General features: G+C 57.2%; 5 protein-coding genes and 1 long non-coding RNA gene across 13 annotated transcripts; 3 read left to right on the top strand and 3 right to left on the bottom strand.

The window, feature by feature from the left end:
* Positions 1-66: 66 nt before the first annotated feature.
* LOC106801521 (uncharacterized) lies at positions 67-3,104 on the bottom strand. Its single transcript, XR_001390851.2, has 2 exons — positions 2,963-3,104; positions 67-393 (listed from the first exon to the last, which is right to left on the bottom strand). It is a non-coding gene; the product is annotated as an uncharacterized LOC106801521 (long non-coding RNA).
* On the top strand, positions 2,784-3,666 carry LOC101405672 (uncharacterized). Its single transcript, XM_004428322.3, has 3 exons — positions 2,784-3,126; positions 3,331-3,390; positions 3,504-3,666. The coding sequence occupies exons 1-3, from the start codon at positions 2,930-2,932 to the stop codon at positions 3,658-3,660; spliced, it is 414 nt and encodes a 137-aa protein (XP_004428379.1). The 5' UTR covers positions 2,784-2,929; the 3' UTR covers positions 3,661-3,666.
* Positions 3,667-5,363: 1,697 nt separating this feature from the next.
* Positions 5,364-7,298, top strand: CCL27 (C-C motif chemokine ligand 27). The gene is made up of 3 exons (XM_004428323.3): positions 5,364-6,506; positions 6,636-6,768; positions 6,962-7,298. Exons 1-3 carry the CDS (start codon positions 6,437-6,439, stop codon positions 7,107-7,109), a joined length of 351 nt encoding a protein of 116 aa, XP_004428380.1. The 5' UTR covers positions 5,364-6,436; the 3' UTR covers positions 7,110-7,298.
* Positions 7,214-16,623, bottom strand: IL11RA (interleukin 11 receptor subunit alpha). Of its 4 annotated transcripts, XM_087444763.1 has the most exons (14): positions 16,519-16,574; positions 14,522-14,579; positions 12,813-12,912; positions 12,457-12,517; positions 11,502-11,671; positions 11,264-11,378; positions 11,080-11,112; positions 10,828-10,994; positions 10,011-10,174; positions 9,099-9,240; positions 8,692-8,811; positions 8,479-8,575; positions 8,154-8,236; positions 7,214-7,640 (listed from the first exon to the last, which is right to left on the bottom strand). In XM_087444763.1, the coding sequence occupies exons 3-14, from the start codon at positions 12,910-12,912 to the stop codon at positions 7,624-7,626; spliced, it is 1,269 nt and encodes a 422-aa protein (XP_087300889.1). In that variant the 5' UTR covers positions 14,522-14,579; positions 16,519-16,574; the 3' UTR covers positions 7,214-7,623. The 4 variants fall into 4 exon arrangements, with proteins under 4 accessions (XP_087300889.1, XP_087300888.1, XP_014641457.1 ...); XM_087444762.1 differs by lacking the exon at positions 14,522-14,579 and having other exon boundaries at positions 16,519-16,623; XM_014785971.2 differs by lacking the exons at positions 14,522-14,579; positions 16,519-16,574 and adding an exon at positions 15,826-16,501.
* A 921-nt stretch (positions 16,624-17,544) lies between these two features.
* GALT (galactose-1-phosphate uridylyltransferase) lies at positions 17,545-20,871 on the bottom strand. The gene is made up of 11 exons (XM_004428325.3): positions 20,731-20,871; positions 20,274-20,443; positions 19,969-20,044; positions 19,831-19,879; positions 19,578-19,707; positions 19,369-19,425; positions 19,087-19,209; positions 18,674-18,806; positions 18,488-18,571; positions 18,005-18,159; positions 17,545-17,718 (listed from the first exon to the last, which is right to left on the bottom strand). Exons 1-11 carry the CDS (start codon positions 20,810-20,812, stop codon positions 17,638-17,640), a joined length of 1,140 nt encoding a protein of 379 aa, XP_004428382.1. The 5' UTR covers positions 20,813-20,871; the 3' UTR covers positions 17,545-17,637.
* Positions 20,872-24,243: 3,372 nt separating this feature from the next.
* On the top strand, positions 24,244-27,026 carry SIGMAR1 (sigma non-opioid intracellular receptor 1). Of its 5 annotated transcripts, none has more exons than XM_087444761.1 (4): positions 24,244-24,485; positions 24,628-24,781; positions 24,907-25,054; positions 25,798-26,036. In XM_087444761.1, exons 1-4 carry the CDS (start codon positions 24,335-24,337, stop codon positions 25,885-25,887), a joined length of 543 nt encoding a protein of 180 aa, XP_087300887.1. In that variant the 5' UTR covers positions 24,244-24,334; the 3' UTR covers positions 25,888-26,036. The 5 variants fall into 5 exon arrangements, with proteins under 5 accessions (XP_087300887.1, XP_087300886.1, XP_087300884.1 ...); XM_087444758.1 differs by having other exon boundaries at positions 24,255-24,485; positions 24,628-24,828; positions 24,962-25,054; positions 25,798-27,026; XM_087444759.1 differs by having other exon boundaries at positions 24,257-24,485; positions 24,628-24,828; positions 24,962-25,036; positions 25,876-27,026.
* The last annotated feature ends 430 nt before the right edge of the window (positions 27,027-27,456 follow it).

Here is a 27,456-nt window from a genome sequence, read left to right as displayed (position 1 = left end):
AGATACTCTCATTACTTGGGACATTCCAAAGATTTAGAGTCTCCCTCTCAGGAACCAGGGACAAAGGCCAGTCAAATTCTTTATTATACCACAGAAGGGAAGAAATTTCCAGACATAGAAAATGAAAGCTTCAGGTGGCCATAAACAGTAGACAGCCACAGCCTCACACAGGCTCACACACGCACGCTCACAGGACTCTCGCCATCACACTTCTGCTCACTCTCCCCCATCTAGCCTCACACAGTCTACACAGGCTCCACACAAGCAGAAGGACTCCTGCAATCCACACATGTGCTGCTTCCAAGGTTCTACCCATCTGTCCGTCTCTATCCGTCCTCCATGGTCCTGTGCAGCACCACTCCTCTTCTCAGCGTACTGATTTCTTGGTCTCCCCTGGAAAGGGGAGGGGGTAAAATGGTAAGGTGAGGGGCAGAGCAGGGACCCGCACATAGCTCTCAGGGAGTCTGTGAAGGAGATTGTGAGTTCAGGCTACACTCAGGTCTGAGAGAGGTCTATGAACCTGAGAGTGTACATGTGCCAAATGGGTGTGCCCTCATGACTGTGTGTCCCTGTGCACTGTGGGTATGTCTCTGCATTGTGTGTATTCCTATACAGTCTACACATGGGCTTGTGCAGTGTGGGTGTGCCTGTGCCCTGTGTGTGCTCCTCTGTGATGCAGATACACCTGTGTCGCAGGTGTTCCTCCATATGTCAGTGCCTGGATGGGTCCTGGGCCCTGGCTGCCCTTCTTTCTAGAGGCTCTGTCTCCTCCAGCCTGAGTTTCCAGAGGAAGAAGAGGACAGTGTGCATGGGCGGGGAAGAGAGGAACACTAAAGCTATGGCACTGGACACAAGTGTCCTGAATTCCAGTCAGGGCTGTGGCCTTCCCATCTATGGTCCCTCAAGCCCTAAGGCTAACCCCACCCCCCTGCTCTGAGTGATGCCAACTCTATCTCTTGGTGAACCAACACTCAATTCTTAGGAACATTTTTGGTGCCTTTTTGCTCTGATCTTCTCCTCAAGGATGGCTACAGGATACTGCTGTCCTGTGGGTGGGAGGTGGCGAGTGGTCAGGCCTCCCCTCCCACTCACCTCCTCCATCACCTGGGCCTCCACTCACCATCTTACTTCCCTTCTCCCTGCTGAGTCCCTCCTCACAAGGAAGCCCCTGAAATAGATTCCCAGATGTGGTCCTCAGCTCTTCTCCTCATACTAGGGCTTGCCAGGAAGCTCGGTTCCAGGACTGCTCCATTCTCTCTGACTCCAGGTTCACCACACTGAGAGGTTGCCAGCTCTGTGCACCACCAGACCAGCCCTGGGTGGACCGCATCATCCGGAGACTGCAGAAGAACTCTGTAAAGGCAAACCTGACCCTCCCTAGTCCTGCCTCCTCCCTTGAGCCCCTGCCCAAGACCCCAGCCCATGACCTGGCCTCTCCTTCCTCCTCCAGAGCAAGCGCCACAGCAGTTAGTGCATGACAGCCCCAGAGGGAGCCCTGTGTCTGAGTGAAGTGATGTGAACCACCGTGGCCCTGGGGAACCCCGGACCAGAAGGGAGAATCAGGCCTCCAGCTCCCCTGCACCAGACCTGACCCAGCCAGGGCGAGCCTGGAGTGTCCGTGTGAGTGTGAGTGAGAGTGAGGGGTTGAATGTGGTGGGAGCACAGCTCCTCCTCGCCCAGACTGCAATGCTTCCAATATAGCCCACTGGCACCCACGGATCTGTGTGTCACCTGTCTGTAGCCCAGGCAGGGGAAGATAGGTATGAGAGGGAGAAAGAGGGTGGGATTGGGGGGGTAGTAAGTAGGTATATCCGTTCTCCACACTTTAGCCTGGGAGAACTTCCACTTCATTTATTTCTGGTCACTCTCTCCCCTACAGTCCAGCCACAAGGCTCCCTTCCCCCCTCCCTGGGGCAGCTATTTCCAACCTCCCACAGTGGAGTAATCCCTCTTTCTGGGCTTTCCCACAGCACCCTCTTCTTCCCCCAGCCAGTCTGCCGTGTTTATTGTAATGATCTGATGGTCTCTTTCAATCCCCCATCTCCAACCCAGATGACAGCTCTCTGAGGGCAGAGACTCCACCTGTCTTCTCTACTGCTGTAACCCCAGGCCCAGCACAGTGCCTGGCACACAGCAGACGCTCAATAAAGACTTCTTTATTGAATGACTGTAGGAACAAAAATCACAGGAAGTAGGTCTCAGCTCAGAGAGGAAGGGCTGTGACCCTCTGGCCATTAAGTGCCCTGGCCCAGGCCACTCAGCCAACAAGTATCCTGGGGCCTGGCCTGTGTAGACTGGGCCCTCCCTGGAGGCCTATTCCTCCGCAGCCCAGGGTCATACAACTGCATTAGGGCAGACAAGAAAGTTCATCGGCAGGGCAGAAGCCAAGGAGAGGGAGAGGAGGAGGGGGATTGGGGAAACAGTACTGGACGCATCCTAAAGCCCTCTTCTCACTGCCTGGTGCTTCGGTCTCGGTCTCCCAGGGTGAGGCGCCAAACTCTGACTCCATTCTTATCAAGGGGGTCCTGTGCCCCGCAGGATAATAAACCCCGACTCCGCCCCTTCAGTGACAGGCCCTGGCTCCACCCCCTCGCGTGACGTTTTGACTCCGCCTCCTCTGAAGAAAAGCTGGTCCCGCCCCTTCCGGGTAACAGGCAATCCCCACCCCCGCGCGCGGAGTCCCTGTGACGTAACCGTAACGGCAGTTTCCGGGGTGGAGCCAGGGAGGGCGGGAGTTTAGGCTGCGCCGACCCCTCAGCCCCCCGCCAGGTGACCTCAGCCCCCCGCAAATCCTCACCCGGGGCCCCAAGTATCCCAGCCCCATGACCGCCAAGCCTTCCGCCCTGAGTGCCCCTCGCCCCCGAGGTGACCGACATCCTCATCCCTTAACGTCCAGTGCCTCCCAAACCTCCCATCCCACCCTGTCCCGATGTGGCAACTGCGGCTTCCCGGGGGCACCTACCTCAGATTACCTGGGGACAAGCCAGACCGGTCCCGGGAATTGCCGAGAAGGGGGCCTGGGGTTGGGGAGGCCTTGATCCATCGTGCCGCTCCCCAGGAGACGTTCGGAGCCCAGGACATGTCGGGATTGAGGAGATACGAGGTGGCGCTGGAGGCGGAGGAGGAGTGAGTGGAGGCGGTTCCGCGGAGGAGGAACCCAGCCGCTCCGGGTGGGGGAGGGCGCGGGTTGCCCGCGGGCGGGAGGGACGGGGGCGGGGCCTCCTGGGGGCGGGGCCGCGACGGGTACCAGGGGGCGGGGCGGGGCGCCGAGGGGCGGGGCCTGTGGGGCCAGCCCGCCCCGCCCGGCCCGCCTCTGCCCTCTCTCCGCAGGATCTACTGGGGCTGCTTCTACTTTTTCCCCTGGCTGCGCATGTGGCGGAGGGAGCGGAGGTGAGGGGCTGCGACACCGCGGACCCGCCCGGTGCATGGACGCGGCTCGGGCTCGGAGGGGAGGATCCGGGAGTCCCCGCCCCTCCTCATGCTGCTATCGGGTCGCCCCACAGCTCTGCGCACCCCCGGGAGCAGAAGCTGGAGCCTCTGCGGGGCCTGATGAGTTGTCTGTCAAACGGCCTGGGCCCTGCTCCCCAGCGCTCCGGTCGCGGCCTCCCCCGCCGCACCCCCGCCGCCACTGCCCAGCCAGCCGGTGCATTAAAGATTTAACCCAAAGCCCGCCGTGCCTGCCCTCCTGACTCTGCCGCCGCTGCCGCCGTTCGGGCCAGGAGCGCTTCTCCACGTCGGCCGTTTCCTTAATGACAGGGCGTCCTCCCCCACCCCCGCCATGGGATGCCCTTCCATGTCAAGGCCCCCGTTATTCCTAAGGATCCCTCATCAACGTCAGGCTTCCTGTTACTTTAGTGACTGCTCCCCACACATGGCGGGAACTAAATAGTCCTGGCCTGGTCTTCCAACCTTATCCCCACATCGATGTCTTCTGACAACCCCAGCTCTCTGCTACCACCTTCTTCCTAACCAGGACTTTGCCAGTTGTCTGAAGAATCTTCTTTTCCTGGGAGTGGATCTAAAATATTTTAAGCCCAGCGTTGTAGGAATAGGCTGTGAGAGGAGAGGAAGATTCCTAGAAGCTGCCTCCCTCAGCCTGCCGCCAGGGAGTGACTGGGACTGTTGGAGGTCTTTCCTATAGTTCATACCCTAATCTGCAGCTCCTCCAGTCTGATCCCAAGTTTAAAGACACTTGGCATCAGCCCACCTAGCAGTTCTTGCTATCTCCCTAGGAGAACCCAAGAGCCACTGCCCGCTGCCACCCCTTTCTGTCTTGTCACTGTGGGCCTGCTTTCACTTAGGGAGTGGCCCTAGCACAAGAAAGGGCACCAGAGGATTAAGTTAAAGAGACAGCCCACTTTGTGGGTGGGGGCAAAACTAATTTTCAGCCTGGAGCTGCTCCTGCCACAGGAGGTTGTGGCTGGGGAGAAGACTTGGCCCTTTGGAAAAGCTAAAGGGGAGAGATGTGTGCATACCAGGGAGAATTCATTTCTTGCCTTCTCAGGTCTCCGGACTGACTGGTCCAGGAAAGACCATAAAGTATGTGGCAGACAGCCAGCTTATGGAGAAGATCTGAGACAAGACAATGGCACCTCAATGGCTGCACCCAAGCTCTGGGGCACAAGTCCAGACTGGAGGGTAGGAGAAAGACCCTAAGGCCTCAGTACTAGAAATTCAAGATGAGTAACCTCTGGATTATGGCCATCTTCAGGAACAGATCTGGGCTCTTCAGCCATTTCCTTACAACGTCCACATCAAGAACCCCATCAAAAGTGGAGTACCCTGTCCAGCCCCAGGTGTACACCTCACCAAGACACTCAGAATTCCTGAGTATCCACAAGACAAACTCCAGGGAAGAGCCTTCAAGCCTCATCTTGGACAGGAGGGAGAAACTTGAGTTGTTCGGCCTGGGATGGGGACTAGTTCCTACTCTTGGAGCTGATGGTCTCTCCTGATTGCTGCAGCAGCCCTGCAGCAGAAAGACATGCTCAGGGAAGGTGTGAGTCCCTATCCCAAAAGAAGGCCTGCCCCATAGAGGATAGCTGGCCATGGAGCAGAAGGCACCCCTGCAACAACCAGATAAGAGCTGGATTCCTGGGTTATGACTCAGTTTATATTTCAAATACCGAGCAGGATTTGAGGGTTGAAATCCCCAGACCAAGACTAGGAAATTCTTCAAGGTGCCAGGGGCACTGAACTTAGCAGCCTGCCCCCACCCTTGGCAGTTCCCAGCTTCCAAGAAACGACAGGAGGAGGAGGAGGAGTTTTGCATTGGGGGGTGAGGGGAAGGGGGGGGCTGGGTATGGGATTAGAAGAGAAGGAGCAGGAAGGAGATGGGAGGTTGGGGCTTTAGCAAGAGGATGGGATGCAGAGGTTGTAGGGTTGTTGGTGGGGTTATTACTGGACCTGGGTGGGGAGGGGGATGTTTCTCCAGGCTCACAGTGGAAAGAGGCTGGAATCTGAACAGAACAAAAGAGAGGTAATTGAGCTCTTGAGTCTGATGTCTCAGTAAGCCAGAGACTGAGTCTGGAAACCCCAGGCCCTTGCTGCAAGAGGCTGGCATTTCTGGCACAGGACTAGGCAAAAACAGGAAAGTAAGATTTCTTGGGTCTTTTCCCTGTTTGACGGCAGCAACCTGGCACTAAAGAACTTTTATCTTCCCTCATCTGCCCTTCTTATACACCCACCCTTCCTCACTGTCTCATCTTTCTGGGGAAAACACCCCCACCTCAGCCCCCAGGTAAGGCACCTGCAATGCCACCAAAAGGGCTCCTCCCAGCTTCTCACTCTGAATGTGACTGGCCCCAGCCAAGACTCCTCCTCAGGCAGAAGGGCCTGCTTTAGGGACCCACCCCCATCAATTTCTCCTGAGAAGTCAGGCAGGCTAGGGCAGGAAGTGGAGATGGGGAAATGAAGGCAAGTTGGCGCTGGCCTGCCCTCTGCTCCCACCCCACCCACCACTCCATCAGAATTTGTGTGTGCTGGCATGCTTGTGTGACTGGATGATTGTGGAAACACAACTGTGTGGTTGTGGGACTCTGAGTATAACTGGGGCTGCTGTGTGCTTCGGCCTCTGGCTGTCTGACCATGTGAGGTTGAGCGAGTATGACTGAGTGAGTAGCTATGAGTGAGGACCAAGGATCCTCTCACCGGGGATCCTTGGCTGCCCTTACTCAGTCACTGTACTCTCAGTCCCTACATCATGCACGACTTCTCTCCCCAGCTTTTCTGCCCAGGGCTTAGGATCCCAGGGGAAATGGCAGTCCTAGAAGAGGAAGGGGTCTGTAGCAGCGGGGTCTCTGGTAATTAGGGCCCAGGATTGTCACAGGATGAGCAATACATCTTCACCTGCCTCTGACTCACCTGGTGCCCCAGGTGAAAGGGACCCAGATAAAAGGTAGGGGAGGAGGAGAGAGAAGGATCCAGACTGAGCAGCATGAAAGGGCCCTCACTCACCAGCAGCCTCCTGCTGCTACTGTTGCTCCTGAGCCCAGACCCCAGAGCAGGTGAGTGAGTGGGGGTATAGAAGGCCAGGGGTCTGGGTGAATGGGCTGGAGGGATAGGGGCCAAGAGTCCAGCCTCCAGCTGTCTGATGGACAGGAGCCCTCTGGACACATGGCCCTGTTGTCCCCTAGCATTGCTACTGCCACCCAGCGCTACCTGCTGTACTCAGCTTTACCGACAGCCACTCTCGACCAAGCTACTGAGGAAGGTCATCCGAGTGGAACTGCAGAAGGCTGATGGGGACTGTCACCTCCAGGCTTTCATGTGAGCTCTGATCCTGACCCTAATACTGTCCCGACTCTGACCTCCGTCCCAACCCCTGATGCTGATCCCAACCCCAGCCCCAACTGCTAATTCTGATGCCAACTCAGGTTTTCATTTGGCCCTTGCCCCTAACCCCTGGGCCCTAACCTCATCTCCAGGCCATGACCATGGCTTTGGATCCTTCCTTTCTCAGCCTTCACCTGTCTCAACGCAGCGTCTGCATCCACCCCCAGAACCGCAGTCTGGCTCAGTGGTTTGAGCGCCAAGGGAGGAGGCTCCAAGGGACTCCGCCCAACCTGAATTTGGGGCTGACAGGGAAAATGGGCCAGGGCCCCCAATAGCCAAAATAATAAAGCAGCATTGGATGATAGTCTCCGAGTGTGGTCTCCAAGTTCTGTGCACTCTCCTGTGAGCCCTGAATCTGGATCTGGGAGACATGTCAATAAACAGAAGAACCTCCTCATTCTCTTTATTCACACCTTCACAGCCACCGCCAGGGGCAAGGCCAAGAGCCAAGGACCCACACACACTCCCCAGGCACCTACATACATACATGCAGAGAACACATGTTCCCTGCCTCACATACTCACGGGCACACAGGGACACAGACATACTCATCTACACACATTCCTCGGGTGGACCTCCAGCTCTGGGATGAGTCAGAGGTCCAGGCACCTTTCAGCTGGCAAGTTTAGAACACAGAGTCTCATAGAAATGGGCTCCAAACAGAACTTCCAGCTGAGACCCATCCCCCTCCACGGGGATCTACTGTCCTGCCTGGGTTCTATCTGTCCGTCCATCCACACCAGCAAGACAGAGTTATAGGTCGAATCAGCTGAAGCCCTCCTGGGTCCTCTACAGGTTTGGAGCTCCTAAAAGAAGCAGGAAGCAAATCAAGGGAGATAGTATGACGGGATCTTGGCCCAGATGCCCTGAGCATGAGGGAGGGGACCCAGATCTGAGCCCAAGAATGGGCTCACTCCAAGAATGAATAGGGAAGCCCAGCTCTGAGTGAGCCGCAACACCCTGGAGATGAGGGAGTGAACCTACCCCTGGGCCCAGGCACATTAAGAATAAGGGAGGGGACCCAGCTCTGACCCAAGATACCCAAGAATAAGGATGGATATCCATCTCTGAGCCTAACACCCTGAAAATGAGGAGGAAGTCCATCTAGGAGCCCCAATACTCTGTGAGAGAGGGAAGAGATCCAACTCTGAGCCCAAGGACTCAAAAATGAAAGGCCCATCCCTGAGCCCAGACATCACAGGACCAAACTCTGATTCCCAGCACCGTTACAATGACTAAGATGTCTGGCTCTTAATCCAGACCCTCTCAAAACAAGGGCACATATCTCTGAGTCCAAACCTCCTGGAGGTCCTACTCACCTGGAAGCTTATCCACTGGAATCACTGGGGCCAAGAACCCAGGCTTTTGGGGTCCATCCTTCCCACCCGGTCTCAGCCGCAGCCTGGGACATAAAAAGGCAGCTGTCTCCTTGATGATATGGAGCATCTCAGTATCCTCCAAAAGGGTTTATTAGTAAAGGGTCATGAGGCAAATCAGCGAGAATCATGAAGTTGGGGGGCGGGGGAGGAGTTCCAGAACCAGACAGGTTCAGTGGGCAGTCATGAGGGGTGGGCATGGGTGTGGTCTATGGTATCAGAGCGCATGTGTGGGATCAGAGGCTGAGGGCCAATGGCAGTCACTTACCACAGCCCCAGTGCCAGGGCCCCAGCAGCCAGTCCCAGGAAAGAGAAGATTCCCAAAGATGCCAGCACAGCCACCTGCTCCAGGGGGTCCCTGTGGTCTGAGGCAGAGAGTCACATGCCACGGTGAGAGTGAGCCCGCCTGACTAAACCCGGCATCCCCTTCTCTCTGGGGCTTTCCGTCCTCTACAACCTTTGCCCCTGTGCCCAAGCTCACCAAGTGGCCGGGGGTCTGGCAGATGGGAGGGTCTTGGGGGAGCAGGGCTGTCTGCCTGAGGCTCCTCCTCCAGCTGCGTGTGGGGCTGGCCCCCTGCTGGCATCTCCTTTGGGAGGGGCCCTGAAGGGAGGCAAGACCTGAGAAGAACTGGCCACGTGGGTGGGGTGACGCCAGGGCCACCCAGGACCCAGGGGCCCCTCGGAGACGAAGCCTGAAGGGGCATGTCGCTAGGGTGGAGGCTGAGGGGCAGGGCTTAAGCTAGGGCAGATTGCAGGCAACCCAGGCTGAAACCCGACCACACTTGCAGCCACGTGGACCTGCCTGTGCCTGGCGGCCCCTCGCACCCACCATTGGGCGAAGAGATGCTGCAGGGCGGCCTCTCCCCTTCCCTGGGCTCTGGCTCTCACCAGTGCTCGGAGTGCCCCAGGCCTCGGGGCTCCAGGCGCTCCAGGTGCCAGCGTCCAGAAAGTCCCGGGCGCTGACCCGCACGGCGTGGGGCAGCCCGGCCACAGCGTCCGTGATCACCTCCTCCAGTCCCGCCGGCTCCACCTGGGAGGGAAGGGCCAGGTGTAGGCACCGCGCCCACCTGCCCCCGAGCCCCCATCTGCAAAGAACACCCCTTCCCCCCAGGCCTGGCCCTGTCAGCCTGCGGGAGCCCTCTGGGCCTCACGTGGGGTGGCCGGTGGTGTCAGGTCTACACCTAGTGTGTGGAAGACAAAAGTGCACAATGGTAATAGAGACAGGCTGTGCCGTCAGACTGCCTGGGTTCAGATCTTTGCTGCACCACCTGGGTGACCTTGTGCCTCAGCTTCTTCATTTGTAAAATAGAACTGAATACACCTAAACGAGATAATACATGTAAAATGTGTAGCACGGCGCCTGGCAGGCAGAGAGCAATCAATAAATACTGGTGATTGTCTGAGGCAGCTGCTCCCCCAACTTGATACTAGCCAATCTTCAACATCTCGAGAGATGGGAATTCACCACTATCTCATCTGGGGACAGGAGTGTTTGTACGAGAATGTGCCTCTGGGTGAAAGGCGCTCCTTTTCCTAGAAAGGTTATTTTTAAAAAGCCACTGCTGTCTTCCCACAGATGGGCTTACATCAGAGTTACAGCCCTGCCAGGCAGAGGCTCGGGCTGTGGTCCCTGCTGCAATCTCAGCACCAAGCACAAAGCCTGGCCCATGCAGAGCACTCTGTAAGGGGAGGTGACGGGGCTTCAGTGACCTGCCAGCACCAGAAAGCCATGCTCCAGCAGGAACATGAGACTAGAGACACAACCCACAGCCCCAGATTGGGACACACCCCAGCCCTCACCGTGGACCAGGCTGGATGCTGCGCTGGACGGTACTGCAGCCGGAACTTGAGCAGGAAGTGGGGCTGGCGGGGCCAGGAGGCAGGGTACGTCCAGCTGGCACGCAGGCGGCGGGGGTAGCCAGGCACCGACTCTACCTGCAGCCCCTGGGGTGGGTCAGGGCGCACTGTGGGCAGTGGAGACACAAAGTCAGGGCAGGCGATGGGTACCCATCCCTTCCCCTGCCACCTCCCAAGGGAAGGTGGGTGTGTGCCTAAAGGTACCTGAGGGAGACACTTCTGAGGGGGTTGGGGAAATCTTAAGCTTGATTTCCCATTAGACTCAGGACCTGTCTGTCATCCCTGTTGTAAAATGAGCTGAGATCTAAGATGGCTTTTTGAAATGTTTGTTGAGTGAATTAAAGAGCAATTCTGCTTTCCAGCCAAGGAAGAACTGGCCCAAATTCCAGCCAGAGCTTTAGTGCCCCCCTCCCGCACACAGATCAAGAGGAAGGAGGGGTCAGCAAGGGCTTCCAGGGGCAGGGAGGACAAGAGATATGGCTGCCTTCAGCATAGGGCCTGGAAGCAGAGAGGCAGTTCCTGGGCTAGGCAGCCAGGAAGGACCTGTGGGGAGGGGTAGTGGCAGTGCCCCCTGGGTTCTGATCTCTTTGGCTTCTTGGTCTCCGCGGGACCCATCTGTGTGCTGCAATGGGGTCTATGTTGGGACGGAATGTTTGGGAGCTCCTGTGGGGGAGGTTCTGTGTTGGGATATCCGTACTCTGGAGTCCGTTTGAGGTCCTGTGGTGGGGACCTGGGGGGAGCTGTAGAGGTGGGTACTCACAGATGTTCTGCAAGCTCACATCCAGCAGGCGTGTGCTGGCCCCCAGGGGGTTCACCTCAGTCACATTGATGCGGTACTGGCTCCAGAACTCTGCCCCGTAGACTACACAGCGGGCTGCCCCTGGGGGGTCCTGTGGGCATGGCCAGGGCCCTGTGGATGGACTCATCCTAGGAGGAAGCATGTGATCTTGGGCTTCGGAAATGCTCGCTATGGGATCCAGCTGGAGCCCCCAGCTTCTCCCTCATGTCCTACCTCTGGCCATCAGCTCCTGGCACCGTCTTCTTCCTGGCAGGGAGGGCGCCATCTGAGGTCAGGAAGGAAGAGAGGGTCCTCCCTCTCTCTAAGCCTCTCTCAGGACCTCCCTCCATGACTCAAATACCCACGTTGTGCCGGCACACCCAAATGTATAGGCATACACACCCGGTCATGCACACACCTGTAGGAGGTGAGGTAGCGGGTGGGTAAACCGCTAACCTGGCTGGGACTCCAAGTGCAGGAGAAGTTCTCATAGTCAGCTGCTCGGCAGGAGACAACTGGGCGGGCTGGGGGGTCTAGAGGCAGACAGTGCAGCTGGAGACGGAGAAGTCCCAGGTCCTCCCCATGCCCATCCCAGAGGGCTTACTCAGGAGCCCCACATCTCATCACTGCCACGCAATACTCCCTCCCCAACTCACAGCCCAGCTGCAGGGTCACTATGCCCCCAGGTGCACCATCCAGGGTCTGGCAGATGTAGGTGCCCTCGTCAGTGCTGTCTGCCCGCGCCAGGACCAGTTCATGCCCTAGCCCAGAGCCAGGTCCCTGGAGCAGCCTTGTCTCCCCGTCCCGAAACCAGGACACCGGGGCCCTGGGGGTGAGATGAGGTGATGAGAGAGAGGGAAGATTCAAAGTGTAAGTCAGACCATGCCCCAGCTCTCTATTGGCTTCTCACTGCAATAAAACCCAAACTCCACTGCAGCTTACAAAGCCCCCGGTGATCTAGTGCTTGCCTCCTTTCCTTCTTCAGCTTCTCCCTCCACCTTGCCCACTGCACCCCAATCATACTGGTGGTCTTTCTGTTCAAGAGTGTTGAGCTCATCTCCCACTCTGGGCATCTGCACTAGCTATTCCCTCTGTCAGGAATGCTTAGACCCCAACCTGTGCATGGCTGCCTCCTTCCTGACCTTCAGAAATCAGCTTCAATGTCACCTCCTCAGAGAGGCCTTCCCTGATTACCAATAAAAAGTAACCACTCAGGTATCTTCTTCCACGTCACTCTCTTTTGATTTTCTCCCCTGCAGGTGTTACTACCTGGTGAGATTCTTATTTGCTTATTGTCTGTCTGCCCCACCAGGAGGTAAGCTGTGTGCGGACAGGCATCATGCCTGGCTTGTGCACGGCTGTGTCCCAGGGCCTGGAATAGACCAGGCACTTGGCAAGTACTCAATGCATGTGGGTTGAAATTTTCTGTTGAATAAGGATGGTGTGAGGGTTAGGACAGATAGAGAGGTTAGGATTACAGACATGGGAGTGTAGTGGGGCAGGGGACAAGGGAGGGGAGAGAGGTGGGGGCCAAGGCTGGGAGGGTGTGAGGACTGGGCAGGGTCAAGAAAGGGTCAGGAGTGTCACCCAACAGGCAGGTGGGGCACTTACCCAGCGGCCACTCCAGGGCAACACAGCGTCATGGACCTGCCAGGCTGCCCATACTGGACCCCTGTGGAGGGCACTTCTGAGGAGAGGCTCTTCCTTTCCCTCTCTCCCACCCCCCCCCCCCACTTTTTGAGAGTGACCGGGTAATGGGAGGGCTTTTAAGCCCCGGGGGGGGGCGGTCACTGGGTCTAAGCATCACATTATAATCTAGGAACAGAGATCAGAGGACAGGGTAGAGAGGGGAGGTTGCCAGTTTGATGTCAGGGGTTGGGGGTCACAGGTTAGGCATGCAAAGGGGCCACAGTGAGGGTGGCAAGTCACAAGTCAGAGTCAGGGTCACAGAGCAGGATTCTTCTCACCTGGGGGGCCCCAGGCCTGGGGGCAGGGGGAGGAGGCAGACACCAGGGCTGTAGCCACAGCCACCAGGACCCTGCTCAGCCCTGAGCAGCTGCTGCTCATCTGTGGGGAGACAGGCAGGGTCAGCGATCCCCAATCCTCGAGATGGGGGGCTAAAGCCTGCCTCCCCCTCCTCCAGACTTGGGGTACTGAGGAGGAGAATGGAGGTACCGAGTGGGGTAGGGATATCAGAACTCACTCGGGGATCTGATCTAAGATCCCTGTTCCACCATATACCAGTCTGCGTATGTGTACACACACACACACACACACACTCCATCTCAGTCCTGGGCTTAGGGCCCAGAACAAAAGCCGGAGGCAACAGACTGTGCCAGCACCGCTCCCCGCACCACCCTTGACGCCCACCCCCCTGGCACCAAGTGCTGGCACCAGCTCCGTCACTCCCATTAACTTCTCCAATCCAGCTGCAGGGAATTCTGGCATCCACCCCCACCTGGCCTAGAGCTAGTCACTGCTTCTGACTGACCTGAGGCCGCCCTCAACACCCTGGGGTGGGGGGCTGTCATGGTGGGTCTGAGCCCACCCTTTACCCCTACCATGAGGCCTAGCCCTGCTCTGGCTGCCAAGCCTCTTCTCGCCTGGGCCTGGCTCCTTGCTCTGGTTACTTGGGCCACTCATCTGGGCCTGACTCTGGAATCTTGTTGGTCTCCAGCCTGTGAGGCTGGATGGGGCTAGGGTGCAGGCTGAGGCTGCGGAGTTAAGCAGATCCAGATGCCCTGGCTGCTGCCAGAGGCTGGGGGCGGGCGAGGAGCCAGCAGATGGAGACAGGGTGGCGGGGAGGGGGAGGAGGCTGAGAAGAACTAGGACCCTGCAGGGACAGGGGCCTGGGATAGGGGTCACAGGACCAAGAGATGCTCAGAGATCAGGACTGGGAGGTTGTTGGGGTTCAGTGAGGCAAAGACTCGGCTGGAGCAGCAGAAACTCAGAAAGGCAAGGAGGTAACCAACCATGGGTGTATGTAGGTTGGGGGTGCTAGGAGAAAGGGATACTGGATGGGAGAAAGCAGGAGGAGGCAGGGTTAGGGAAGTGGCCATGGGCACAGTAGAAGGGGCAGATGGGTCAAGGGCCCGGGAGAGGACTCCAGAAGAGGAAGAGCAGGGACCCCTACCAAGTAGAGCAGAGCAGGGGCCTCCACGTGTCTGTGTGTCTGAGTGTGCCTGGTGGCTCACCCCTGGCCCCCCAGCCACATTTACCCTGCTCAGCCCCACCCTACCTCGGTGATCCCAGTGGCTGAGTGTGCATGGCCTCCAGGACTTGCTCCCACCAGCTACAGAACCCGTCTCAGCTCCACTCAGTTCTGAGACCCCAGAATCGTCCCCTCCTCCCCCTTCCCAGCCCCCGCCCCTCCGGGCCCCAGAGCTCAGCCGCCCCTAGCTAGGCCCCCTCCCCCTACCTTCTCCTTCCTCCTCCCCTCCCACCCCCTCCCACCAGAGGCCCTGGGAAGGGAAGAGGCCTCCCCCCAGTCTGGAAAGGAAGCCACAGGCGCAGCCAGGCCAGCAAGAGGGAAAGGAGGGCTGCTTCTGTCCCTGTCATGAGAGACTCCCTGTGTTTTCACACAGCCACATTCTCGCGTGGACTCACTAGGCTGAGGCAACAAAGACACTCCCTTGAACACACGTGGACACAATCAAATGAAAAATCAGACACGTACTCAGCTCCCAATCTTTTCACTCCAGCAAATATTTCCTCAGGGCACAGCTGGCTGTGTTCTAAGGGGAAGGGAGGCCCCAGGTTAGGGGATATAAAGAAAAGCCAGAATCCAGCTCCCCCTCCCCTGGACGTTCCAGCCATTTCTCACCTCCCCCTCCACTCCTTGGGCCCCAGCACCAGGAAATGCCTTCGGTCCCTTGGTGCCAGATACACAAGACCCACACTTACCCTCAGACACACACTCTCAGATACAGCCAATCACAGTCACACCGACACACGCAGACATCCTCACTCAGACTCACACTTAGATTTACACACAGTCATCACTCACACAATCACACACACACACTTAGCACGCTGCCCCTGGGATGGGGTTACAGCACCCCCTGAAAGCAACTCCTCATCATGGTTTAAGCCCCCTCTTCCGCCAGCTCTTAGCATGGCAGATCCCGCATCGCATCACCGTTACTGGCCCTCAGGTAGCCAAAGCGACAGAGGCAAACAGGGAGTCCAGCAGAGAGGGAGAGAGCGTCAGAGGCAGAGAGCATCAGAGGCAGATCTGAAAAGCAGATACACAGAGGTACCTGAAGAGACAAAACTGTGAAGAGACACAGAGACCATAGCTCTAGGGAGACAGGAGGAGGGAGAAGGAGATAAGGAAACTGAGTCCCACAGGGAAACAACACAAGGCGCAGTAGCAGTGGCAGGGATTCTGCAGCACAGAAAGGAGGAGGGCGGCCAAGTGTGCTGGGGACGGGTCTGTCCCTGCTGGACATTAGGCAGAAAGGTCAGTCCCAGTGGCTGTGGAAGGGGGTCCCCAAGATAGGAACACAGCTCCACTGCCACACAGCCTAACAATTAGGACCCAGGACAAACACACAGTGCAAGTCTCACTCGCTCTGCTACTGCTGAAGGCACACACAAACCCAGCCACCCACTCTCACCCTGGCAGACACAGTCTACACTCCAGAGACCTTCCCCAAACACATTCCCCAATGTGGTCACAGGCCCTCTCGCACACACAAACACACCACCCGGTCTCTCCCCACAAACTGCACATTGACACACACAATCCCACACTTGCAGGGCCACATGGACACTGACGCATGCAGTCACACTGGCAGACGGCTGCACCAAGTGACACCCAGTTACAGAGCCTCAGACACTGACATCGTCACACACAGCCTCACAGTCACACACACGCTGACAGTGGGTCAGTCACTCCGGGCCCTTCTGATCGTGCGCCACCCTGCCCCGCCCTCCTGGCGAGGCTTCCTCCCTGCCCCGCCGCCCGCCAGGCCTCACCTTCCGCGGCCGCCGCCGCCAGCGCCCTCCGCCCTCGCCCTCTGCCCCGGCCTCTCCTCCCTCCCGCCCGGGCCCGCAGTGGGGGCGGCTCCACCCAGGCGCCAATGGAAGGAGAGGGGTGAAAGGGGGGGGGGGTCTCGGCCCATTGGAGCCTCCAACTGCCAATCACCTCCACCCCCACCTCTGCCGGACACTTCCTGTCCCGTCGGGGACTGAGGAGGCTGCCGCTGGGGCACCAGAGTCTGGAGCTGGATTCCTGGGTCCTTGCCTGAAGGCCTGTCCTCCACTGACAGCAGGACTGGAAGCTTCCAGGCCCCTCCCCCTCCCAGCTGTCCGAGAACAAAGCCTCAGGTTCAGTGGTTCAGGAGCCCTGGGCAGGTGACTGGAGAAGCTGAAGGTGCCCCTGACTCCAGATAAGGAAAGAGGACTGGTGTCGGGCAGTGATTCTCAAGCTTTGCGGCACATTGTGGTTTTAAAACCGCCAAGCCACACTCTGAAGCAATTAAATCAGAATCTCTGGAGGCTGAACCTAGGCGTCAGCATTGTTTAAAACTCCCCAGGTGATTCCAAAATGCAGCCAAGTGAAAGGTGTAGGGTCAGGTGTGTGTGAGTGTTTGTGCCTTAAGAAAACAGCCACCCATCCAGGGTTCTCATCCACTCCCCAGTCACCAGGGGCTCAAGGGAGATGTGTACCATGTCTGTCTGAGCTCCTTCCAGACAGGGCAACACTCCAAGTCCCAGACCTTCCCCTCCAGGGTCTCAAGGGCGAAAGAGCCCTGGACTGGAAGGCAGGCAGCCAAGGGTCTCTGGGCCAGGTCATCACTGTCCAGCCTTGGCATGATTTCCCCTTCCAGAGACGCAGTTCCTTGAGAGAAGAATGGAGACAAAAAGTGTTCAGGCCATCCTTGCATTGCTCACAAACCCTGTCCTCACCTAGAAGTTTGGAGGACACTAGGTAGCATCAGGTCTCCGGGATTGCACGGCCTGTTGTTCCCACGTGGTTGGTTATACAGTCTTGCCCGGGAAACAGGTCCAGAGGGGAGGGGGTAGACCCAGGGTCACTCTAAGGACCATCCCCTCCTTCCAGGGCCTGGGGCTCCTAACTCTGGCAGCCCTTTCCTTGCCAGAGCTGTTTTCTGCCCTGTGCGATGATTGGGGCACAGGGGCAACAGAGGTGTGCAGAGCCTGCGCACACATGCTACACGTGGGAGTCTGGAGAAGCCAAGGACACAAAGCCACGTACATGCTCCCTACCCGCCCTTTCAGCCCCAGTGGGCTGGAGCAGAGCCATGTGCAGCCATTCACAAAGCCAGGGGTCTGGCCAGCAGCCCAGGGTCTGGCCACTGACCACTGGGACCAGGATCTTGCTCGCCTGCTCCCCACCATATCCTCGGGCCCAGGCTTGGTAAGCTGACTCTTAGGGGTGGTGGTGAAGGGGGCTCCGGCCTTCCCAAAGCCTCAGCCACAGACAAGAACACAGGATTTTAAAACAGTTTCTTAAACTGGAATGCCTTTGTTATTCTAGGAGTAAGGGAATCTATCGGCCAGACATAACACTGAGTATTAATTTCGTTCAGAGATTTGGGGTGGAATTTTTGTATCCTTAAGTCTTTGCACATCTGTAGGCAAAGAAAAGTTGTGGCTGGCGCTGTGCCTTCAGCCTTTAACCCCAGACCCCACGGGTTAGAGTTCACACTCCTCTGGTGTTACAATATGTGATTAAAGTTTCAGAAGCATAGTTTTATTGATCCCACATCTGCCCAAACCCTAGGCCCTTGTTCCCTCAGGCAGAAGGCCCTGTGGTCAGCGTGGTCAGGCGATGGCTGCTGTCTCCCTGTCCTTCTGCCCCAGGCGGTAATGGACCTCAGGAAGTGCCCTTAGTCTCTCTGCAGCCTGGAACAGGGACGGGGGCAATCGAGGAGGTTAAGGACTGCCCAGAATGGTAGTATGGCGTTCTGAGTGCCTAGGAGACACTGGGCAGTGTTTGTGGGAGAGGGAGGCTGTGATAAGGATGGCTGGAATAATCAGAGGATGAAGGAGTTGAGCAGCTCCTGAGTCCCTAGGAATGCCCAGGTTCTGGGGGTTCTCATGAACCCAACAGGGTCATGACTGTTGGGATCCCTTGGAGAAATGAGAGAGAAAAGGGGACCTAAGGACCCAGGCTGCTCCGAGTCCTGACCTGCTCGGGGGTGAGGTCCCTCTGAGCCTGGGCAAGCATTTCATAGCCAACCATGAATTTCCGGACAGTGGCAGAGCGCAGGAGTGGAGGGTAGTAATGAGCATGCAGCTGCCAGTGGTCCCAGTTGGCTCCAGCCTCTGATCCTGTGGGAGCCCCTGACAGGAAGAAGGCAGAGATAGCTGAGGAGGGCCCTTTCTTAGTTCTTCAGTCTAGCCCCTACCCCCAAACCAGGCTAGGTACCTGAAAACTACATCTCCCAGCATTCTCTGCCAGAGAGGAGACCAGGCAGGCATTGCAAAGCACATGGGAGACATAGTTTCACCCAGTTTGCTGCTCCACCCTCCATCCCAGCATCCCTGCTCTGGACACTTCCCCCACCAAGTGCTGCAAGGCCTGCTGGGGGTTGCAGTCTACCAGGCTGGGCCCCAGGAGCCCAGAAATGGTGTTGGGGCTAGCTAGATATGGGTGCCCAAAAAGCCTCACCATGCCAGCCCATGGAGTAGGGAAAGGACGTCTCAAACAGGTTGTCGTACTTGGTCAAGAGCTTCTTCATGATGGAGGCTAGATCTGGAATCAGAGCCTGACTCTCAGCCTGGGGCCCAGATGCTGGCCCTACCAGAGTCATCCCCATCCAGAGCCTGGCCCCAGGGTCCCAGTTGGGAGACTCACCATCTCGCTCAGCAGGGGTCAGCTCAGGCAGCCGCCGCACATGCCGACGGGGCAGCAGCAGTGTCTGGAAGGGCCACACTGCCCAGAAGGGGACCAGCACTAACCAGTGCTCACTGGTTAGGACCAGACGTTCCTGGGCAGACCGAATGGAGATGAGGTCATCAAGGTGGGTGCGAGGGGTCAGCAAACAGGCAGGCAAAGCAGAAGAAAAAATGTCCCCAGAATCCAATGCCTTCTCACCACCTCCTTTACCACCAGCCTAGTCTCAACCACCATCATCTTTGCTTTAGATTATTGCTATGGCCTCCCAGCAAGTCTCTCTGCTATTTCCCTTCTACCCATCTCCATACACCTCTCTCTTTTGCAGTAAGGTTAGGGGCTCCTTGGGGACACAGGGCCTGGCTTTCTCCCACCTTCCTGAGCAGCTCCTGGCGGCCATACTCCATCAGCAAGGGCTCTCCATGCTGACTCTGATAGGCCCGCTGAGATCGCTCCTCACGCTGGGCAACGTCTGGCAGGAAACTGCTGGCCCACACCTGTCAAGGGGCAGGAGCAGAGAAGAGCAGCAGATCCTTCATCCCCAAGCCTCCACCTCACTAGCATCCTTCCTCTGTCCCTCCCTTACTCCAGGTCCCCTCCCCACAGTGCTGCTCAGACTCAGCCCAGAAATCCACTGGAGCCCCTGACACACTCACCTGGCAGTGAGGGTGAGGATTAGAACAGCCCATCATGGCTCCTTTGTTTTCAAAGATCTATCAGGGAGGGGTAGGGAGTTTCAGTAGCCAAAAAGACACCAGTCAACCCTTTGCGACCACACCCTTTGGAAAGAGGAATGTCACTTCCCAGGACCAAAGCTGCACCACTCCCTCCCTGCCCATCCAGAGGAGGGGGCGACCTCACAGACCTGCACCCAAGGATACTGGGCACCCAGCTCCTCTGTGACTGACGCCCACGCATCGACGACAGCACGGATCTCAGGGACTGACATGAGTGGCAGTGTCACATCCGACCAGGGGTGGAAGCACATGACCTTACTAGGTGGAGAGGGAGGGAGAGATGACAGAGGTATAGGGCTTGGCTGTGCTGGGGGCAATGCCCCACCCCAGTGCTCAATTCAGGCCTGGGTTGAAGGTTTAAGAGAGGAAAGCCATCATTACCAAACTCCTCGAGCAGCCTCGGCTTGGAAAAGGGGGTGATCGCTGGGTCCTAAGATAAAGGGGTGTCACTCTCTGCAACAGAATTCCCCCCGAAAGCCCAGCCTCTCTTCCCCCCAACAGCAGCTAGAGCCAGGTTACCTGGATTGGGGGCATCAGGCTGCAGAGCTGGGAAGTCATTGTCAAACAGGAAGGTGCTGTCGTAGTGAGGATTCACCTACTGACAAGGATGGGCTAGAAGCATTCGCTGCCCCCTACCACCAGCCATCTGGTGGACTTCAAGGGCTGGACGGGCTACAAAGGGGTGGGGAAGGCCCACTCTGGGGTCAAAAAGACTTCGTGGGCTATGACCCAGAAGGAGGTCCACTCCCCTGTGGGTGAGGGGCAGCTCTAAGCGGGGAAACTCCCCCTGGCCCAGCCTGCAGATGTGGTCTCTAAAGGCTTACCTCTCCATTGGCCCGTGTGGCCCCGGGACACAGAGGGTTGCGGGGGTCATGGCGGGGCACTGTCTGCAGAAGCGGGGGCTCCACCTGCCCCTGCCAGGGCCGCTTCATGCGGTGAGCTGACACCAGCACCCACTCTTCTTGTAGCGGGTTGTAGCGGATATGCTGATGCTCTGGGGGCAGAGTCCAGGTCAGTCAGCAAGGCTCTCTGCCCTCTCTTCCCACTCACCAGCAGGCCCAAGCTCGGAGTCCCCCTCTCTGCCCGGTCCTGCTCAGGAGCTAAAGGCCTGGACCTGGGCGTTCCCAGCGCCAATTAGCCTGCAGCCCCACCACGCGCGTGTCCCTTCGCCGCGGGCCCGGCCGGGTGGGCGCGCCGACCTGGGGGTAGGGACCACAATTTCCTAAGGAAGGGGAGGGCTCGGCTCCGCGTCCCAGCGAGTCCCGGCCGCCCTGCAGTTACCGCTTGCCCGGAAGACTGTGGCCGTGGCGTCCGCCTCTGACGCCTGCTGGCGCTGCTCAAGGCCCTCTCCGCTGCGCGACATGAGGCCACCGGGGGGATCGTCTGGAACTTCTGCCCAGCCGCCTCTCTCCCATCCCTCTGTCGGCCCATCCTCGCCCCGCCCCGCCCCCGGTGATTGGCCAGCCGCCAGCACGTGACAGCCGGAGGGGTCCGCCCGGCCACCCGGGGGCGGGGCTCAGGACGGCCCGGCACTATAGGGGCCGCTTTGATGATCCCACTCCACCCCAGGCCCAAAGCCACCACCCTGGAAGACCCTGCGTGAAACCTGCTTCCTGCAGATCCCTCGGCTCCAGGACGCTTACAAGATTTCTTCGCTGCATTCAGTCATGCATTTGGTCATTCATTCAGGAAACGTTTACCAAGTGTTTACCATGTGCCAGGCACCTAGGCTCCATGTGGGCAAAGGGATGCCCCTGTGTGCACAAGTCAGACATGGCCTCTGCCCTCCCGGAGCTTCTATTCTAGGGCCAAGTAAGGGTAGAACCCTGGACCCACAGTCACCTCACTTACCTACTCAGTGGCTGTGGTGGGGGGGGGGGCATAGCTTGATCTGCTTCAGCTGAACCCTGGCCTCAGGTATTACCAAGAGGAGTGGGTACTTCACCATAACCATACCCTATCCCCACCAGCCACCATCTGGGTGGGGTCAGAAGTGTTTCCTTTACGCACTCCCTTCCCTTCTCCAACTTTCCCTTGGATCAAACCAACTGGCTAACACTAGGATAAAATTCAAATTAATTACTCCCCTGGCCCTTTTAAAGAGCCATTGAAATATTGTCTGAACCTCCTCTCTATTTCACGGTGGGGAACAGAGGCCTCAAGGTCACCCAGGGGATGAGTGGCCAAGCTGAGATTTGAACCCAAGTTTCCAGGCTCTTCCTGCTGCTCTGAAACACCTCTGAGACTTCAGTGAGACTCAAGACAGAAACCTAGTGAGCTAGGAGCTTGGCAGTAGCCGAGAGGCCCCTTCCCCTAAGCCAGGCCAGACCAAGCCAGGTGTTTTGCAGCTCAGATGTAAAAACTGGGTCATGGGTCATTTAGGGAACCTCTGCCCCAGGGCCTCAGACTGGAATCAGAAGAGGCCACTCTGTAGGGGGCAGGGAGCAGGGAGCTGAGAAATGGGATTTTACCTGTTCCACTGGCTCCTCACAGTATGGGGAGAGGGGGATAGAAGATCTGCTTTCCTACTTTCTCAGCTGTCTCTGTTGTTTGAGTGGCTGGATTTTGGAGGCAGCCCCATTTTCCCAAGAACACCAGTGCATCAGCGCCACTCCCTGGGTCATACCAACTAACTCCTGACCCCCTTCAGAAACATCTCTTCAGGAGCATGTCCAAACTTCTCCTCTCTTTGTGTCTCCCCAAAGTCACTTTTTGGGGGAAGTGGAGAATGGCTGAGATGGGGCCTATGCAGCCCTTCCCCTCCAAGCTCCCAGAGGTGTGATCTCCTCTACAATAACTAGGGAAGAGGGCTGTGACCCCAGCCCTTATTCCCCTTCCTGGGGTCACAGACCCTCTTAAGGCCAAAGGACACTTTTTTTTTTTTTTTAAACAGTGTGTGCTGGAGAAGCTTTCTGAAAAACCAGACAAGGGAGCTGCAGGGCTAGACAGTCCCAGAGGGCTCTGCCATGGACAGAGGCCAGATTTTTGGGCTAGTCCCTGCTACTCAGGGTTCTTAGAGAACGCCAGTTCAGGAGTGTCACAGAAGCCACAGCCAATACAAAAACATGTTCCTTCAATCCTGCATTCTCCTCCGGATAATCCTTTCTTTCTCTTTCCCTTCTTGGCGAAGTTTCTCAAAAAATAGTCCATCTTCCCAGCCTCTACTCTTACCTGCATAGTACGTTGTAACACGTCTTTTGCCCTGTATTAGTCAGGGTAAGGTATCTTAGTTGCTGTAACAACCAACCCCAAACTCAGTGGCTTAGCACTACAGTCCACTGTGGGAGAAAGGGGGAGGTCTGTCCCATCCAGCATTCAGAATTCTCCCCAATGACTTAATTCTATGTAACTACGATAATAGAGGAGAGAAGAGATAGAATGCAAAGAATCTCGCAGAAGAGTTTAGGAACCAGACCTGGAAGTGGCATACATCATTCTGCCCATATTTCACTGGCCAGAACACAATCACATGGCCTCATCAAACTACAGAGTAGACTGTGGAATGTACTCTGGCTGCCCAAGAGCAAAAGAAACGGATTTGTGAATGTATAGCATCATCTCTGCTACATGCCCCTACTGAGAAACCAAATGACGATTTTCCGTCATTTCACTGGCCCACTTGATTATATTTGACTGTGCTGACCCTTCATTCCATCACTCTCGTCTGTGAGGCTAGGCTCTTCCAGTTCTCTTCTCCTTTATTTATTTTCGTGAGGAAGCTCAGCCCTGAGCTAACATCTGCCAATCCTCCTCCTTTTGCCCATCTTCCTCTACTTTATATGGGATGCTGCCACAGCGTGGCTTGACAAGCAGTGTGTCGGTGCCCGCCTGGGATCCGAACCCCAGGCCGCTGCAGCAGAGCACGTGCACTTAACTGCTACGCCACCAGGCCAGGCCGGCACCCCTCCTTTATGTTTTATTTGTATAACTAACACATATGACACCACGTGCCAGGCACTAATTACTTTATAAATATTAACTCATTTAATCTTCATCACAATGAAGGTACGTGCTATAAGACAGGTACTTTTATTCACCCCATTTTACAGATGAGAAAATTGAGTCTCAAAGAGTTTAAGTAACTTGCCACGATCACACAAGCAGGTGGCAGGAGCCAGGCTTTTAACCCAGGCCGTCCAGCTCCAGAGTTTCTTTCTTAATCACTGAACTGTGCTGCCTCTTTTCTCTCTTTTGCTTCTTTTCCTTTTTCACTCCCCTGCCAATAACCCTTAGCTGGTTTACAAGGCCCTCCTCTCACATTTTGTGCTTCACAACAGACAATGAACAGTAGGCCCCTGAAGACCCCACACTGTCTCTCTCCTCGGTGCCTTTGCTTTTGGAGTACATCTCATTGGCTGGAAGGCCTTTCCTATCTCTCTTAAAGACATTGCTCAGGTGTTACCGCCTCCAGAAAGCCTTCCCTAACGTTCGCAGGCTGAAGTTCCTCCTCCCACCTTCTGTGCTAGCAAAGACTGGCCTTAACAATCATGAGTCCCGGAAGGCTCTGCTTCCGGGCTGGCCTGCTTCGCCATGACTGAGCCCAGGAGGGCCAGTCCATTGCGAGTCTCGGCTTCCCCTACATGGGACGCCACTGGGAGAGACCCGGCCCGGAGGCCCTAAGGCGGGAGGCTGGGAGGCTTGGCCCCGCCCCCTCACCTCACGGGCGCCCCGCCCCTCGGCGCTCCCCGGACCCCGCGCGGAGATGGTTCAACCCGGGGGGCGGTGCCCGGTGCCCGGGCCGCTCCGATTGGCCGGGGCGAGCCGTACCATGGCGGTGGCGGGGGAACGGGCCGCTGACGGCGCGCTGCAGGCCCGGCGGCGGTGGGAGTCACGGCCTGAGGCCCCGCTCGCTCCCGCGCTGCGCCGTGCCAGGCCGCCCGGCGGGATGCAGTGGGCCGTGGGCCGGCGGTGGGCGTGGGCCGCGCTGCTCCTGGCCGCCGCGGCCGTGCTGGCCCAGGTGGGCCGGCTCTGGCTGGGCACGCAGAGCTTCGTCTTCCAGCGCGAAGAGATCGCGCAGTTGGCGCGGAAGTACGCGGGTGAGTCGGCCGGGGAGCGGGCGAGTGACCGGTGGAGGGCAGGGGCGGGGGAGGCCGCGGTCGAGCTGGGGGTTCCGGGGAGTCGTTCCCGAGTTCGGGACCGGTGCTGGCCCTGACTTTGCTGCTCCTCTGCCCCCGCCAGGGCTGGACCACGAGCTGGCCTTCTCTCGGCTGATCGTGGAGCTGCGGCGGCTGCACCCAGGACATGTGCTGCCCGACGAGGAGCTGCAGTGGGTGTTCGTGAACGCGGGCGGCTGGATGGGTGCCATGTGCATTCTGCACGCCTCGCTGTCCGAGTACGTGCTGCTCTTCGGTACCGCCCTGGGCTCTGGCGGCCACTCGGGTCAGTGCTGGCGGCGGGCCGGACTGGGAGGCCAGGGCAGTCCAAGGGCCCATGCCCTCCTTTCTGATGTTTGGCCAGGCCGTATGATGCTGCGGCTACCCTGATGTTCGGTGTCCGTCTGATTGTCCCTCAGGGCGCTATTGGGCTGAGATTTCGGACACCATCATTTCTGGCACCTTCCACCAGTGGAGAGAGGGCACTACCAAAAGTGAGGTCTTCTACCCAGGTGGGTAGGGAGGCTCCGTGAGATAGTGGGTCCCTTCATTCTGGGGTGCTCACAGTTGGGAGAGAGAGCCATGGCATAGAAAAGGGGTGCATTGAGGGGCCCTCCCCCTAGTTCCCTTACCCCTCAGGTAAGCCACAGGTGGTTGGTTGAGGCAGGGCTGAGGGTGCCTGTTGCTTTCCTCTGTCAAAAGGAATGAAACGTAACAGCTTCCTGTTAACCATGCCTGATTTTTATCTGCCTATTTTACTCATCCAGTATTCCAACATTTGTTGGGGAGACAGTTGGGTAATCAAAAATGCTGTCATACCTCCAAGTTGTCTTCCTTTTTTTATATAGTGAAACATATTACATAAAAAGTAGAGCTGTGGACTTCCAGTAGGTTTGGGGTTGAATGTTACAAGCACGGCATGTAACTAAACAGCTGCATTTCTCAGACAGCCTCATAGTCTTACAGCTACCCCTCCCTGTCTAACAGGCCCAGCCCAAGTTTAGCTAAATTTCTGCTTGACATGAGTGAGGCTTGGGAAATGCAGACAGACTTCCATGACCCCCATACGGTGGCCCATGGCCAGGTGAGGTGGCCCTCTTTGGCTTCCCCCAAGAGAGGACAAGAGCCAGGTGATGCCACAGAGGAAACTTTAGAAGTGGCCATCTTGGCCTCTTCCCCCTGCAGATGGGAGACCAGGCCAGTGAGGTAAGGCTTTTTCCTTTCCTGAAGCTCCCTCTCCATTCCCTGCCCCTAGACAGCCCACGGGCCAGGGAGGTGGCAGCAATGGAAGCGCAGGGCTGGGCTCCTCATATGGGTGCTCCTTGCCCCCCAGGGGAGACAGTGATGCACGGGCCTGGTGAGGCAACGGCTGTGAAGTGGGGGCCAAACACGTGGATGGTGGAGTACGGCCGGGGTGTCATCCCGTCCACCTTGGCCTTCGCGCTGGCAGACACAATCTTCAGCACCCAGGACTTCCTCACCCTCTTTTATACTCTTCGCGCCTATGCTCGGGGCCTCCGGCTTGAGCTCACCACCTACCTCTTCGGCCAGGACCCCTGACCAGCCAGGACTGAAGGAGGACCTGTGGATGGACAGGAGTGGGCAGGCCCACACATAGCCACTTGCTGGAACCCATGTGAAAAGACAAAGACATACTCACAACTTGCAGATACTGAGTTCCAGGTGTATGAGCAGGGACATACATGCTTATACAGCCAAACATAGAGACCCGTGGGAACATATGGGACACACATTCAGATGCTGAATCCTGTGTGTATGGCAGCATCATGCATTCACACCCATCCAGCGAGGGAGCCCCCCTATACCAAGGGGCCAGTCATGTTCAAACACATACCACAAGCTTGACTCACTAACTCAGGCCTTTCCAGAGCTTCCCTGCCCCCTGTCAGGGCTCTGGAGTTGGGGGTGGAGGTGGGTATTACACTCTGCCTGGGTCTGACTCCTCAACCCAGCAGCAATTGGGGGAGAGGGTGAGGGAGAAGAGGAGCTGCCTTTGGAAGCCCCCTTCACCTGCAGTTATGATGCCCTTCCCCTTCATCCCCCTGTCCTCACCATATGCCTTACCCCCATTCTTTCCCCTGCTATGCAAGTGCCCTCATGGCCTGTGCCCGACCCTCTCAGCAACCAAGTCAGCTGGGGAACAAGATGAATGTGGAGAATGCTGAGGTCAGGGTCCTCCTATCCTGAAAGACCCCCTATTCCTCCCTAGGGGGTATAATGAGGAGGCTGGCCTCAGCCCAGGGCCCACCACTGGAGAGAGGGCCTGGAGAGGTGGGCTTAGGTCCAAGGGACCATTCCTGGCCTAGAGAAGGCCTTTTCTGCGTGCGCATGCGCACACACACACACACACACACACACACACACACACACACACACACACATCACCGCTTCCAGACACTGCCCCTGCTGCATTCTCTGTCCATCTGTCTGTCTCTGTTAATAAAGACCTGTTGAACAGTTCCATTTCCTTGTGTGTGTGAGCAGCAGAAAAACCTGCTAACTCCTGGGGGGAGCTCAAGAAGGCATCTCCTTGCTGTGTGATTCAGTTTATAAGACAGTGGCTTTGGACTGTACTAGGGACTGGATACTTAGGAGGCTCACTGACTACAGATTACTGTGCCAAATCCCCAGAGATCAGTTCTTCTGGGTTGAGGCCTTGAGATGAGCATGTTTAATAAGATCCACTCCACCAGTTTTGAATGCTACAATTTAAGAAATCAGAGCTGGGTGAGGTGGTGTGTGTCTTGGTTTGCCTCTGCCAGTGCCACTCGAAACAGTCCTGGGGATCTTGCCCTGGATGGCCACGGGGTGGCAGTGTGTACCCACTTTTGAACTCAAAGAGGCACAGTCATTTGCTTTTTTCTGGGTTTCCACCCCCACCCAGAGCAAGAGT

This window comes from Ceratotherium simum, chromosome 20, assembly GCF_057802395.1.
Source record: "Ceratotherium simum simum isolate JZ-2026a chromosome 20, ASM5780239v1, whole genome shotgun sequence".
Lineage (NCBI taxonomy): Eukaryota > Metazoa > Chordata > Mammalia > Perissodactyla > Rhinocerotidae > Ceratotherium > Ceratotherium simum.
This window is presented reverse-complemented; position numbering and strand designations above follow the sequence as displayed.

Bases quoted from the DNA above. Each gene is read 5' to 3' on its own strand.
- IL11RA (XM_087444762.1), bottom strand. The intron at 11,672-12,456 runs GTAAGTGCCCCA...TCTCACCCCCAG, and splicing joins TGCCCTGGAGTGGCCGCTGG to GGCCCCGGTGTCCTGGTTTC. The intron at 8,237-8,478 runs GTAAGTGACTGC...TTTATGTCCCAG, and splicing joins GCCCTGGCACTGGGGCTGTG to GCTGCGGCTGAGACCGGGTG.
- SIGMAR1 (XM_087444758.1), top strand. From the start codon at position 24,335: ATGCAGTGGGCCGTGGGCCGGCGGTGGGCGTGGGCCGCGCTGCTCCTG. The intron at 24,486-24,627 runs GTGAGTCGGCCG...TGCCCCCGCCAG, and splicing joins GTTGGCGCGGAAGTACGCGG to GGCTGGACCACGAGCTGGCC. The intron at 25,055-25,797 runs GTGGGTAGGGAG...CCCTGCCCCTAG, and splicing joins AAGTGAGGTCTTCTACCCAG to ACAGCCCACGGGCCAGGGAG.
- LOC101405672 (XM_004428322.3), top strand. From the start codon at position 2,930: ATGTGGCAACTGCGGCTTCCCGGGGGCACCTACCTCAGATTACCTGGG. The intron at 3,127-3,330 runs GTGAGTGGAGGC...CTCTCTCCGCAG, and splicing joins GCGCTGGAGGCGGAGGAGGA to GATCTACTGGGGCTGCTTCT. The intron at 3,391-3,503 runs GTGAGGGGCTGC...GTCGCCCCACAG, and splicing joins ATGTGGCGGAGGGAGCGGAG to CTCTGCGCACCCCCGGGAGC.
- GALT (XM_004428325.3), bottom strand. From the start codon at position 20,812: ATGTCGCGCAGCGGAGAGGGCCTTGAGCAGCGCCAGCAGGCGTCAGAG. The intron at 19,708-19,830 runs GTAATGATGGCT...CTCTCCACCTAG, and splicing joins GAGGCTGCTCGAGGAGTTTG to TAAGGTCATGTGCTTCCACC. The intron at 18,807-19,086 runs GTGGGAGAAAGC...CGGTCTGCCCAG, and splicing joins GCCAGGAGCTGCTCAGGAAG to GAACGTCTGGTCCTAACCAG.
- CCL27 (XM_004428323.3), top strand. From the start codon at position 6,437: ATGAAAGGGCCCTCACTCACCAGCAGCCTCCTGCTGCTACTGTTGCTC. The intron at 6,507-6,635 runs GTGAGTGAGTGG...GTTGTCCCCTAG, and splicing joins GAGCCCAGACCCCAGAGCAG to CATTGCTACTGCCACCCAGC. The intron at 6,769-6,961 runs GTGAGCTCTGAT...TTCCTTTCTCAG, and splicing joins TGTCACCTCCAGGCTTTCAT to CCTTCACCTGTCTCAACGCA.